This window comes from Coregonus clupeaformis, unplaced genomic scaffold, assembly GCF_020615455.1.
Source record: "Coregonus clupeaformis isolate EN_2021a unplaced genomic scaffold, ASM2061545v1 scaf1172, whole genome shotgun sequence".
Classification (NCBI taxonomy): domain Eukaryota; kingdom Metazoa; phylum Chordata; class Actinopteri; order Salmoniformes; family Salmonidae; genus Coregonus; species Coregonus clupeaformis.
In genome coordinates, this window is record NW_025534626.1 from 25,059 (window position 1) to 37,489 (window position 12,431).

The window sequence follows — 12,431 nt, forward strand, 5'->3', positions numbered from 1 at the left end:
GCTCATTCAGTTTAGCTCAATGCTGATTGGTTATTATTATTATTAAAACATTTTATCAAGGGAGGCCAAATGCTCGCTGGCTTCCCTTGCAGTCAATGCTACAGGCAAAATCCTATTTGATCAAGCTCATGCCAAATTAACGAAGATAACCACATCAGCAAAGCTACCACCTGGTCCTCGACTGATGAAGCACCATCACTGGTGGAAGCTAGTAGGCCTATTTGTATGCAGCAGTTAACACTAGCAGCCTCTCAGTCCTGACAGAGACATCACTTCCCGGCCCAAGAAATGACAGCGGCCTTGCTCCTCCTCTTTTCCTCCCCTCGAAATATTGACAGTTCTCCACAGATATTTAAATGGATGTATAAGTGTGAAGCATCCAGTTGGCATTTTCACCCACGAAAAAATATGGTGATGAGAGGAAGCCCTGTGGCCGACAATAGGAGAAGATGGAGCCAGATGGATTTTGGCGGATATTATGCAAATGTAATAATCGATTAAACATTTGATCTCAATACAGTTATCTGTTCCCAAAGCTAATAATAAAAAGCCATTTAGCAGACGCTTTTATCCAAAGCGACTTACAGTTGACTTACAGTCGCAAAAAGATCTAACACTGTCACTCCCCATAGCTTACAAAGCTTAAAACAGACTCAAATATCAAATGTTGTTTAAAACAAATGTCCACTTGAGAAACCCAACCTACACTATTAGTCGCTAAATATGAATCCCACAGCCTCTACTCTCTAACTTTACTGATACAGTTATCAAGGTGGCAGTGCACTAGAAAGTCAAAGAAGATGATAAAGTAGTAACCCTCTATCAGGATTAGACCCATCCGTTTTATACATTTTGGATAATGTTTTACAGCTTTGTCATTCTTTTATTTTTATTTTTTTATCAGCTTATTTAATTATTTCATTTATTTTACATGTGATAAAGCCACACAGAGGTCCAGAGATTATTTCAGACACCTGTGATAATCTGAAGTAGATTACATAAAATCCTTGAAAGATACCAATATGCTGGTAGTTAACTGGTAAACTTTGAAAGTTTCCAGTAATATACCCTACCTTTGCAACCCTAAATCTGATTGATATGTTCAGATATGGTCATACTTCTACTGACTGTAGTGACTGTTAGTTACTGATGTCCGTAAGAAGTAGGCTAATCATGCTGTCTCTTTCTGGAAGACAAACAATAGTAATACACTGACAGATAAATACTATTTCTTGAGAAATATGTGGTTATACCATATACAATGCACATGTTTTACAGTACTTACCACATATGGAACAATTGTAATTGAACCTACAAAGGGTTATGTATTTCAAACTGTTACTTCTACAGTGGGATATATAAAGTACCAAATGGTTGCAGTCACAGTCAATAAAACCCCTGGTAGGATGGGTGATAGATAGAATGTTCAATAAAATATACAAACTGAGTATTTTGTCATATAAACTATATTGAACATATAATTTGCCAAATTGGTATACTATTTGGAATGTGGAATTTTCATAAACCAATCTGTAAACAGTCAAGTTTAGCTAGATATTTGTTTATACATGTTGCTGATGATTTCAATTGATAGTGTATGTACCAGGTCACTTCTCCTCTGCAACGTAAGGGTGTGACTCTGTAATGACAAAATGGCTTTGTTACGAAGTATGCTTAAATATGTCAAAAGTATTTGAGAAAGCGCACCAAACAGACCTATTGGCCGGATTTTGGAGTGGTACAATGTGTGGTTACCATCGTTAGACTAAATAGGTAAGGTACTGTACGTCATCATTGCATTTCTCTGAAACCATCTCTCCACACCAGCCAACATCATGGCAGCATTAGGACTCCTATGGCTTGTGGCCTGTGAGTATTTTCTACTTTTCAAGTAATCTTTTTAATTGTTTTCATATTTAGGTTAATTTCCTGAACAAAATACTTTCCCTAAGTGTGTTAATTTTTCCATGAAGCCACAGCATCCATCCTTGTCAAATGTGAAGACGCAAATTCTGAACACAAAAGTAAAGTATTTCTGTATATATTATTTGGTGATTAGTGATTCGTGTTTCGTCAATCAGTGTATAAAATACAGTATATACTTTTAAAATGCAAATTATCTTCTTAATAATAAACTCACTTACACTTACGGGAAATTCTAACTTTCAAAAAATGTTTTAAGGGTTCACACCTTATTGGTATTGTTTTTATGCAGAGATCTACCCAGCAAAGATCTTTGGACCGTCTAATGTGACTGAAGGGGTAAAAGTCCATTTTAAATGTAGCACTACTGGCATCAGAGGACACCAGGACAATGTAAATGTTTACCTTTGCAAGAATGGAGTTGGGATAAGAATTGTAGCGCTGGACAACAGTGAAGATGAAACCATTTTCATCATGAAGGATGTTACAAAAGAAGACTCAGGCAACTACAGCTGTGTTTACAGCAGAGATAAACTTATACCCAGTCAATTGAAGTCAACAGGGGAGAATTTAGTAGTCTTTAAGGTCGATGTAGAATGGAAAGGTAAGATTCTGTCAATATTTGTGTATAATGTATGTTTGTAATGATAAGATTGCTATCCATACTGTATATTTGTCCATTTGTTGCAGTGCAGTTTGAATATTTGTCATTCAGACACATTTTCAGCCAATATATTGCTTTGTAAAGAAAGGCTACGTACTCAAGACTCAGCATCAAGTAAAACACCAGCTTCTACTTTACACCAGAGTCTAATATATCAATGGTCTTCAGAGAGGGACTAAAGAATGTGGCAGCAGCCTTGGTCCTCCTGTTTCTGATGCTGTCTGTACTGCTGTTACTGTGGAGGTACTGGGGGATCCTGAAACAAAGTAAGTGAAGTTGACAGTCTCTGTTTGGTTTAGGCCAGGAATCAATTCTTAACACTGTAACTGGACAGCCGAAAATGCAGCTTTTAAAGGCATTTTTCCCCGGCTGTCAGCGGAGATCGCATTCACAAAACGCTGCAGATGACGGCTCAATCAGAAATTCCCTTTTAATGTCAAGCAAGCAATGTGGAATTTGGAATTTTGATAAACCAATCTGTAAACAGTCAAGTTAAGCAATATATTTGTTTATATATTGTAACTGTAGATTAGTCCACTAGCAGTTTGCATTCACAAAATGCTGCAGATGAGGGCTCAATCGGAAATTCCCTTTAAATGTCAAGCGAGCTATAACGCGGATCTAATGCAGATATTATTGAATCCCAGCCTTACAATCCCCATGTCTAGCTATGTGACATGGTGGGGGAAAGTGAACAGATGCTTGACGTTAAACTAAGTGTCTATGTATAGTAACACAATGGTTTAAGTCATTCCTTACTGTTGCTTTCTGTTACAGTGATAAGCAGTGACCATCGACCGAGGTACAGAAAGCCTACCATATAAAAACAAAATACTACTTGATTTATCAATGTCCACATTGTTGAGACAGGGTTAAAATATTTGTACTCTTCCCTTAGTGAGAATCAGGATACGGATCAAACCTACAGTCTAATCTCATTTGTTCCAGGTACAGTATATCAGTTCATATTTTAACATAGCATATTTTGCATCACATATAGTTCATTTTCTTTTAATGAAGTTCTTGAAGTACTAAGTTATACTGTATGTTTTCTGTCTTTGATTTTCTTATGCTGGATGTTCTAGTCGCAGCTGGTGTAATGTAAGTTTCTCTTCAATTGAAACTTTTTTTTAATGGAAAATTATGCAATTTCACCACAATATTGAGATTATACAGTTTTCATAAAAGTGTCATAGGCCTGGGTTAGTTTCCCTATTTTGGTCCAGAAAATATCTGATATGCAGTATCTTTGATGAAACAATGAAGTTACCATATAGGTTTAGTACTTTTCATACAATACCCTTTCACAGTCTAACATGATTTCCCTTTTCCATGGCTTCTATAAGTTATTTACAATTGTGTCAATGTCTTGTCTGTTCAGTAGTGAGGTCCCCCTTGATGGTGATGAAGGAGCCTATTCCATGATAGGTGACTGGAGAAGTACAGTTTGTCTAATCATTACATTATTAATAATAACCTAGCAGAGAAAGCCCTTGGTTTATGATATACTGTATCTGACTATTAAAAACATTATTTCTAATTCAGGACTGAAATCATCAGGGCATCAAAGGTAAGACATTTTAGTAACTGTAACGCAGACGCTGGGAGATGAGAAGTAAGTACAGGGTGTAATAATAAATAAACATAGAACAAAACAAGACCTGCGTCTGGACATGAGAAACATAACATTAATGCTGACTGGGGAATGAACCTGAGGGACTGACAGATATAGGGGAGGTAATCAATGACGTGATGGAGTCTCATAATTAAGCGCAGGTGCGCTTAACGATGGTGGCAGGTGTGTGTAATGATGAGTGAACTGGTGACCTCGAGCACCGGAGAGGGAGAGCGGGAGTAGACTTGACAAGTAACTACTACATTATTTCTAAATCCTATACCAGACACAAGATATGACACAAATAATAATAATAATATTTAATTTGTAAAAGTGCATTTCCCACACTCAATATGCATAAATGATAAATGATATATAACAAATGATAAATGATATATGCCTGTAATATTTTCCTTAAACAGAAGGAGTCCTGAGCCCTTGGGTTCAGAAGGTGTGTCAGGTATGTATGCAATGTCATAGTTGTTCCTCTCTTTTCAGGAGTCCCTTAGCCTTTACAATACATAGAACTGATCTCTGTTTTATTCCCAGCAGGCATGGGATCGGATGTTCATCAGTAAGTCTGAATCCTGCTCTTACTCTTCCTTCAGTATCAAGGAAATGTATGAGGCTTATTGTTGATATTTCTCTAATTATATATTTAAATGTATGAGTTTGAAGTACAATTTCTGTTTCTGTAGCTCTCCAACTGATCGTCCAGGAGATGAGGCACTGTACAGTGTAATAACTAGAGGTGGGTACTAAAAAAATAAACAAGTAAAATAATATACGTACATGTACTGTCTGATGGGTTACAAAGGTAGGTTCACATGATGCCTATTTTTATCTGTTGTTTGTTATACTGACGTAGAGTAAGAGGCAGCCCTGAACATCACACGTAACCACATGCTACACAGGTTGATGAATTTTTAGCCACATGCACACAGAGACCAACAGGCCTGCAGACAGAGGAAGGCAACGTGAGCAACGACTCATAACATAACACAAGTCCCACACAACTCAAACCACAGTGTGTCTGAGGTATATTTATATAAAGATACACTTAACTGTAATGATTTGGTTTTGCACAGACACTTCATTCTCAGAACACTCAGTTAACTTTCTCTACATACAGTATCCAACATGTTTGACTAAATCTACCAACCTCTCCCCTCAGTGGAAAGACCAGAACAGCAGGGTGAAACTGACATCTATGCCAAAGTGACCAAAAACAAAGAAGGAAAAAGAAAAACAGGACCCTGTCTACAGTCTGCTGAAAAAATAAACAGAGAGGACACCATGATACTGTATACTTTGTCATTACAAATACAGTAGTGCTATACAGTAGTATATGACATTTGAAATGACACGACAGAACATGTGGTTTATCTGCCCCTTTGGTAGGAGAGGGGATGTTAATACTGTACAGCTAGGTGCATGTTTATTGTGTCGATTCGTTTTTTAGGACGAGGATCGCATAGGAGTGACACAATCTGACGTAAGACAATGCTCTGATACAGCATCAAGTAAAACACCAGAGTCTAATATATCAATGGTCTTCACAGAGGGGCCAGAGAGTGGAGAAGAAGTTGGGGAAGCATATGGAGTTGAACATGTGAGACTGGTCAATGTAATCCGATTGATAAGTTCAGCTGTTGTGGTCATACTTCTTAACTCTATTGACTGTTAGTTACTGCTGTCCAAAAAGGTAGGCTAATCATAATGTCGCTTTCTGGAGGAGACAAACATTAATGAACTGACAGATAAATACTTTTTCTTGAGAAATATGTGGTTATACCATATAAAATACATGTTTTACTGTACTTACCACATATGGAACAATTGTAATTGAACCTACAAAGGGTTATGCATTTAAAACTGTTACTTCTACAGTGGGACACATAAAGTACCAAATGGTTGCACACACAGTCAGCTGAATCTCTGACTGGTAGGATGGGTGATCCGTAAAGTGTTCAATAAACTATACAAACGGAGAATTTTATCATATCAACTGTATTGAACTTGTAATTTGCTAAATTGGTTTACTGTTTGGAATGTGGAATATGGCATTTTCATAAATCAACCTATTAACAGTGAAGTTTATCAACATGTAATTATTGTTCTTTGGCGTAAAATTAACAGTTTAGTAACATAAGATATTTGTTTATATGTTGAAACTGTAGATTAGACCACTAGCAGTTCTGCAAGGAAAACCTGTTCATATTACTGTAAAAGTGATAGTAAATAAATAAACAAATTTGATATAAAATTCTACATGTTTATGATGATTTCATTTGACGTCTATATGGGCCTGTATGTACCAGACTGTCTTCCTTAATGGCACTCCTCTTCAACATAAGGGTGTGACCACTGGCGTAGGGGAAACCTCCGCAGCCCCCATAAGGCGGGCGGCCCACAAGCTTTGGGGGCCCATGCGCCCGTCATCTCACACCTATGTCTAAATTGTATTACTTTTTAAAATAAATAATTTTGACAGTAACCCTCCTTTTTAATTTCCACATGTAGCAAGTGAAGTATTTGTGTTGTCCAGTCTACATGGTAGTAGGTGAGTCAGACAGACAATATAGTTTTCATGCATCTAATTAGCCTATTTCTCAGGGGCATCCCGCCTCGGCCTCCTCACCTACTGGGTATCAAGTTTTAAAAAGTTACGTGAATCAGGTCATATTCGGATGGAGATTGATAAACAAAATACCAAGTGTTAGTGGCGGTGCGTGGGTAAAATCACCAGGGAAGGCAAGCCCCCCAAAAAAAGTCATATTACAACCTATGTTGTGATAATTGCGTTGTTTGCTCTACAACCTGTTAGTTCATATGCCTTGACAACGTGATATATAGGCCTAAGGCCGAGACAATAAGAAGACACAGTGGCAGAATAAATTCAACCACACATTTGTTTCGTTACAAAACCGGAGAGCAACATCTGTCCGGTGAAGTCCACAAAGCATATTGCATGTAACAAACAGTTACATGACCTACAGCATGGTCAAGCAAGGTAATGTTTCCGACATTTTCGTACTACTAAACAACTATTGATTTAGAACCACTGAAAGTTACCGTAAGTCGCAAGAAAACAAGAGCTGCCTCCACTATTCCAGCACCATTTCAACATCATCTAATCACCTATGCTTAGTCTAATACAGTGACAACTAAAAGATACCAAAAACTATTTAGTCCAATCAACGTAAGCTAAATATGATGTGGCTGTCCATGGTACTGATTTATGTGTGTGTGTGTAGGCAAGTAGAAAAAACATGTTGACTCACCCTACTTGTATAGAAACGGCAATGCCATCCTCCTCTTTCATGTTGCCTAAACGGTCCATGACTCTGTCATACAGTACACGCTTTTAGTGTTTGTTGTCCTATGCTACCTGGCTAAAATGATTGCTCGCTAGCCTAACTTCCTTTCATGGGCAAAGATGCACCAGGCCAGCTAGTTAACATTAGCATACTACATCTAGCTACATGTTGAACTTCCATCCTCTCAGGCCAGGGGCACAATGTATGAATACGCTGTTATAATCATTGGCCAGCACGGAGAATTAAGTAAAACCACATGTCCAAATCCCTATCTCCATCCATGGTTAATTTAGAAAAGGGATGATTTTAGCTAGCTAGCCACCAGAGGACAACGACACAATGAGATGCAACAATTCAAGTTTGTTTCTGTCAATGACGTTTGGCTTCTGATGTGATGTGATTGGTCTGAAGCCAAATCCAAACTGGCTTCCCTTGACACTTTTTATTTTGATGCATCAGGACCATTCACAGCTGAGCTCATTCAGTTTAGCTCAATGCTGATTGGTTATTATTATTATTAAAACATTTTATCAAGGGAGGCCAAATGCTCGCTGGCTTCCCTTGCAGTCAATGCTACAGGCAAAATCCTATTTGATCAAGCTCATGCCAAATTAACGAAGATAACCACATCAGCAAAGCTACCACCTGGTCCTCGACTGATGAAACACCATCACTGGTGGAAGCTAGTAGGCCTATTTGTATGCAGCAGTTAACACTAGCAGCCTCTCAGTCCTGACAGAAACATCACTTCCCGGCCCAAGAAATGACAGCGGCCTTGCTCCTCCTCTTTTCCTCCCCTCGAAAATATTGACAGTTCTCCACAGATACTTAAATGGATGTATAAGTGTGAAGCATCCAGTTGGCATTTTCACCCACGACAAAATATGGTGATGAGAGGAAGCCCTGTGGCCGACAATAGGAGAAGATGGATTTTGGCGGATATTATGCAAATGTAATAATCGATTAAACATTTGATCTCAATACAGTTATCTGTTCCCAAAGCTAATAATAAAAATCCATTTAGCAGACGCTTTTATCCAAAGCGACTTACAGTCATGTGTGCATACATTTTTTTTTGTGTATGGGTGGTCCCGGGGATCAAACCCACTACCTTGGCGTTCCAAGCGCCGTGCTCTACCAGCTGAGCTACAGAGGACCACAGCTAGAATATGTTACGAACAGATTGGACTAAATTTAGTAGATTTAACCCTTTGCCAAAGTAAAAAACAAACACTTCACAGACTAGGCGTTCCCTAACGGAAATATGCAAATACATGCTAGAACGCACCAATAGGATCTCGCTAGCTCCTGCTTGGCTCTTCCCCCCCCTCCTTGCTTGTTCGGCTCACTGACTCATTTGTTCCCATTGGAAACGACAGGCTGTGGTCGACCTTGGGATAGTTATAAAAACCTTTGGTTCATCTAGCGAGAGTGCCAGTCCTCCTTCTACGCCTTCTCCTGACGAATGCCAGAAACCCAGGGTCGCTCATGAAAGTATAGTATCTGAAGATTATGCCTTTGTTAAATGTTTTTCATGAAGAAATGGAATGTTGTTTATGGTAGTATCAAGAGGGGAATGTTTTAGGTGTAATACCACATATCACAGACAGGAGGTGGGTTGTAGACAGGGGGAGACTGGTGATTGGCCAGAAGAGGGGGCATCAGGTGTTTATAAATAGGGGTTAAACGATGAGACGTTAGAACGGCCATAGCAATTGGAGGAGCCGTTCTCCGGACAACGCGTGTCTGTAAGTTATGCTGTAACCTCGTGGTATGAATAAAAGCCTCTAACACGATGCAGCATAACGGACTCTTTGTTGATGGCAATAATTGCCACCATTCATCATATACGACATAATGGCGCCCAACGTGGGGCTTGGGTTTGCGTCTCTTCCTTGTTTCAGTCAATCGCTGGGCTAACTCTCTCTGAGGCATGGAAAGGGTGAGTGTTCTTGCCGCTTCGGAGTTTGTTAGATTGGATATGACTTGTGTACACTGAAGCGATGCTCCATTATAACCTGGCCTCAGGTGGCGTTGTTGCTGGTCGACTAGAGTCTGCTAAAATTTATTTCATTGGTAACGGGTGACAATGGCAAATTTAGAGCAAAAGGAACGGTGGGAACTTTATATTTCATTGGTAACGGGTGACAATGGATTGGCAATTAATGTTGGGATACGTATGCATTTTTAGGGCACCGTTAATCTGGAAAGACCTCAAAATGGGGCGACTCGCAGGAGTGGGCCAGAAATCCAGGGCTTAGTTAGACTGAGTCAGGTTGATTCCTTAAGCGGGAATTATGAAGTGAATGGTTGTAGCTATGTTATACTCCTCCTCTGGTCGACGGGAAATTGGTTGGGGGTAACCTCTTGATATGAGATTCATCTTTCAAGGCAACAAAAAGTTAGACGGGGAGAATTGGACGATTATTTATTTGGCAACGGTGCAGGATATTGATTTGTGTAGTAGGCTGCAGTTGGCTAGAGGCTGAAGCTAAGGCTGGATTGTTTTGGGCCACGTGGTACATCGTTGCTCAGGCTAATTTTTGTAAGGCTAAAGTGTGAGTGTACCTTAGGCTAAGCTAAATGCTAATGCTACATGCTAATTGTGTTGCGTGCTACATGCTAACGTATCCTTAGAGATTCCGTTGCGACGGGTGAAAGTCTCTTAAACTTGTTTATGTGTTTGTAAGTCAGGTTATATGTTTTGTGACGCTGGTAAATGTTGTTTGACTATAAGGGGGAAATGGGAATTACAGCTGGACTGTTATTATGTTTGGGGAGAGAGAGTAGAGAATCTTCCTTCCACGGTGAAATTGTATTGAGGAATGATATTTGCGCATGCGTAATTTTGCGACACTACAGTACCAAAGCGTGGGAGTTGGAGTTTATGGCACGAGATTAGGGAACGTTTTGTTTTACGGCACCATGAGGGGATGCTGAGACTCAAGTATGAGGTTAAAATGATATTTGCGCATGCGTGATTTTCTGCGGCTAAAAACTCCAACATGTGGTTATGTGCTAAGCCTACAAAGCACGGCATTATGGGTAAGGGGTCATAGGTCCCATGTGGGGGTCGGCAAGGGATAATAGTCACAGAATAAGAGAGATTTTGGGGAAAAATCTCTTAGGTGTTAAACGGCTGTTGTTCGAACGGGAAACTATTTGGCGAGATGTAGTAAAAGTTATAAATCAAATATATGTTGACGGAGTATAATTAATTAAATTAAAAGACGATTAAAGTTAAATGAAATGTTTTGGAGCGATTTATGTAATAAATCATATTTGCGCATGCGTGGATTCTGCAAAACAACACATTGGTTGAACTGCAGGGGAGACAGAGAACACAGACGATGGAACAAATAGACAGACAGGAGAAATTTTAACACGATGATTCTAGTTTAAACGCGGTGGGTTAAGATGAAACTTGTTTGGGTACCTATTGAATTTATAAATTAAATATATGGTAACGGATTATAATAGAGTGAATTAAATAATTAAATAATGAATAAAAATAAATGTTTTTGGGCGATCTATAATTAGTCCTGGTTAAAGTCTTAGAGCGAATGTAGAACGAATGAATATTGAATGGTTGGAAACACTCAGTGATGGCATTAACTATTAAAAGCTGTTTCTGTCTTTGTCCCTTGTCATGAGAGACAGGAGAGAGGGGAGCGAGGAGATACAGGAAGTGATCACGTGACGCAGCAGAGATCGGATCAGGCTAGTACACAAAATCATCCTAACAAGATATGTGATGTTATGACAATTTTACATAGACTTGGCAAATACTATTTCATTAAAAGTTGTATTTTGGTGGCTCTTGTATCACTGGGGTTTGATTACAGATGTGTTGGGAATCAAGGAGGGATTGAGGATTGTTCTGTAAATTTAAGATAATTAGAGCTAATAGAGCAAGGGGTTATGGGAATTGGAGTATTGAAGGGTTGTAAGGTTAGAAGGCTTTGTTTATGGGTATTTTAGTCTGAAGATGACTAACTTGCATTTACTTGCAGTTGATGGGTTGTGGTAAGATAGCTAACACTAATTGAAATTGGTGATATATGAATAGAGAATTGGTTTTGAATTATTCATAGATTTTTAATTGAGTTTTAATTGGTTTTATTTTTTTAATTAAAGGGTTTTGAATAAGGCATTTAATTGAATTTTTAATATTCATATTTTATTTAATTTGATTTTTGGGGTTGTTAGGGTTATATTAATAATTTAAGGGGGAAGCCAGAGGCTATACAGTCTAGAATAACATAGTTCACAATAAAGGAATATAAAGGGCTTGATATAGGGGAAAATTGACTAAAATAGTAATTATTTAACTAAGGTAGTGTTAGGAGAGACTAATGGCAGATGTTAGTACACCTTTCTCACATACGGATTCAGCACAAAGACACCCACCTTACGAGAAGGAAGCTTTCAGTGATCATCTAGCATGGTGATTATGGCATCAGAGATGAAGACGAATACGAGCAGAAACGACGATGAAGATGAATTCAAAACTCCAGAAGGAAGAAAATGAGAGGTCTGGAACGTGAAGGAGAAGAGGATGATGAAGATGAGAGGTCATGGGTGGAGGTGACTCTGTGATCAGAGGGAAGTGGCAAGAGAGGAAAGAAGAAATGGATACTAGAGATTTGATCTCTGATGAAAGTTGAAGGTACAAGAGCAAAGAAGAAATGGAGAAGTGGAAGAAGTAACACGACTGGATGAAGACCTCAAGAATTGAAGGAGAAGAATAATACAGTGAGGCCAAAGGAAAGGCCACTGGTAAGAAGATGATATTTCAAGAACAGAACTTAGAAGATAACCTTTTGAAGAATACTGATAGGTCCACAACGAGAAGAACCGGACGAAGAAAACTCAATCAAATACAACTTATAACTGGTGGTGGAGAAGA

General features: G+C 38.8%; 1 protein-coding gene and 1 long non-coding RNA gene across 3 annotated transcripts; both read left to right on the forward strand.

Annotated features, from left to right (window-relative positions):
* The first annotated feature begins 1,811 nt into the window (after positions 1 to 1,811).
* On the forward strand, positions 1,812 to 2,261 carry LOC123486361. Its single transcript, XR_006659363.1, has 3 exons — positions 1,812 to 1,869; positions 1,974 to 2,024; positions 2,216 to 2,261. It is a non-coding gene; the product is annotated as an uncharacterized LOC123486361 (long non-coding RNA).
* Positions 2,262 to 2,312: 51 nt separating this feature from the next.
* On the forward strand, positions 2,313 to 5,849 carry LOC121583271. 2 transcript variants are annotated; one of them, XM_045217667.1, is made up of 11 exons: positions 2,313 to 2,527; positions 2,731 to 2,853; positions 3,365 to 3,389; positions 3,486 to 3,535; positions 3,673 to 3,688; positions 3,969 to 4,015; positions 4,133 to 4,157; positions 4,625 to 4,662; positions 4,752 to 4,776; positions 4,901 to 4,953; positions 5,377 to 5,849. In XM_045217667.1, exons 1-11 carry the CDS (start codon positions 2,398 to 2,400, stop codon positions 5,532 to 5,534), a joined length of 690 nt encoding a protein of 229 aa, XP_045073602.1. In that variant the 5' UTR covers positions 2,313 to 2,397; the 3' UTR covers positions 5,535 to 5,849. The 2 variants fall into 2 exon arrangements, with proteins under 2 accessions (XP_045073602.1, XP_045073603.1); XM_045217668.1 differs by having other exon boundaries at positions 4,755 to 4,776.
* The last annotated feature ends 6,582 nt before the right edge of the window (positions 5,850 to 12,431 follow it).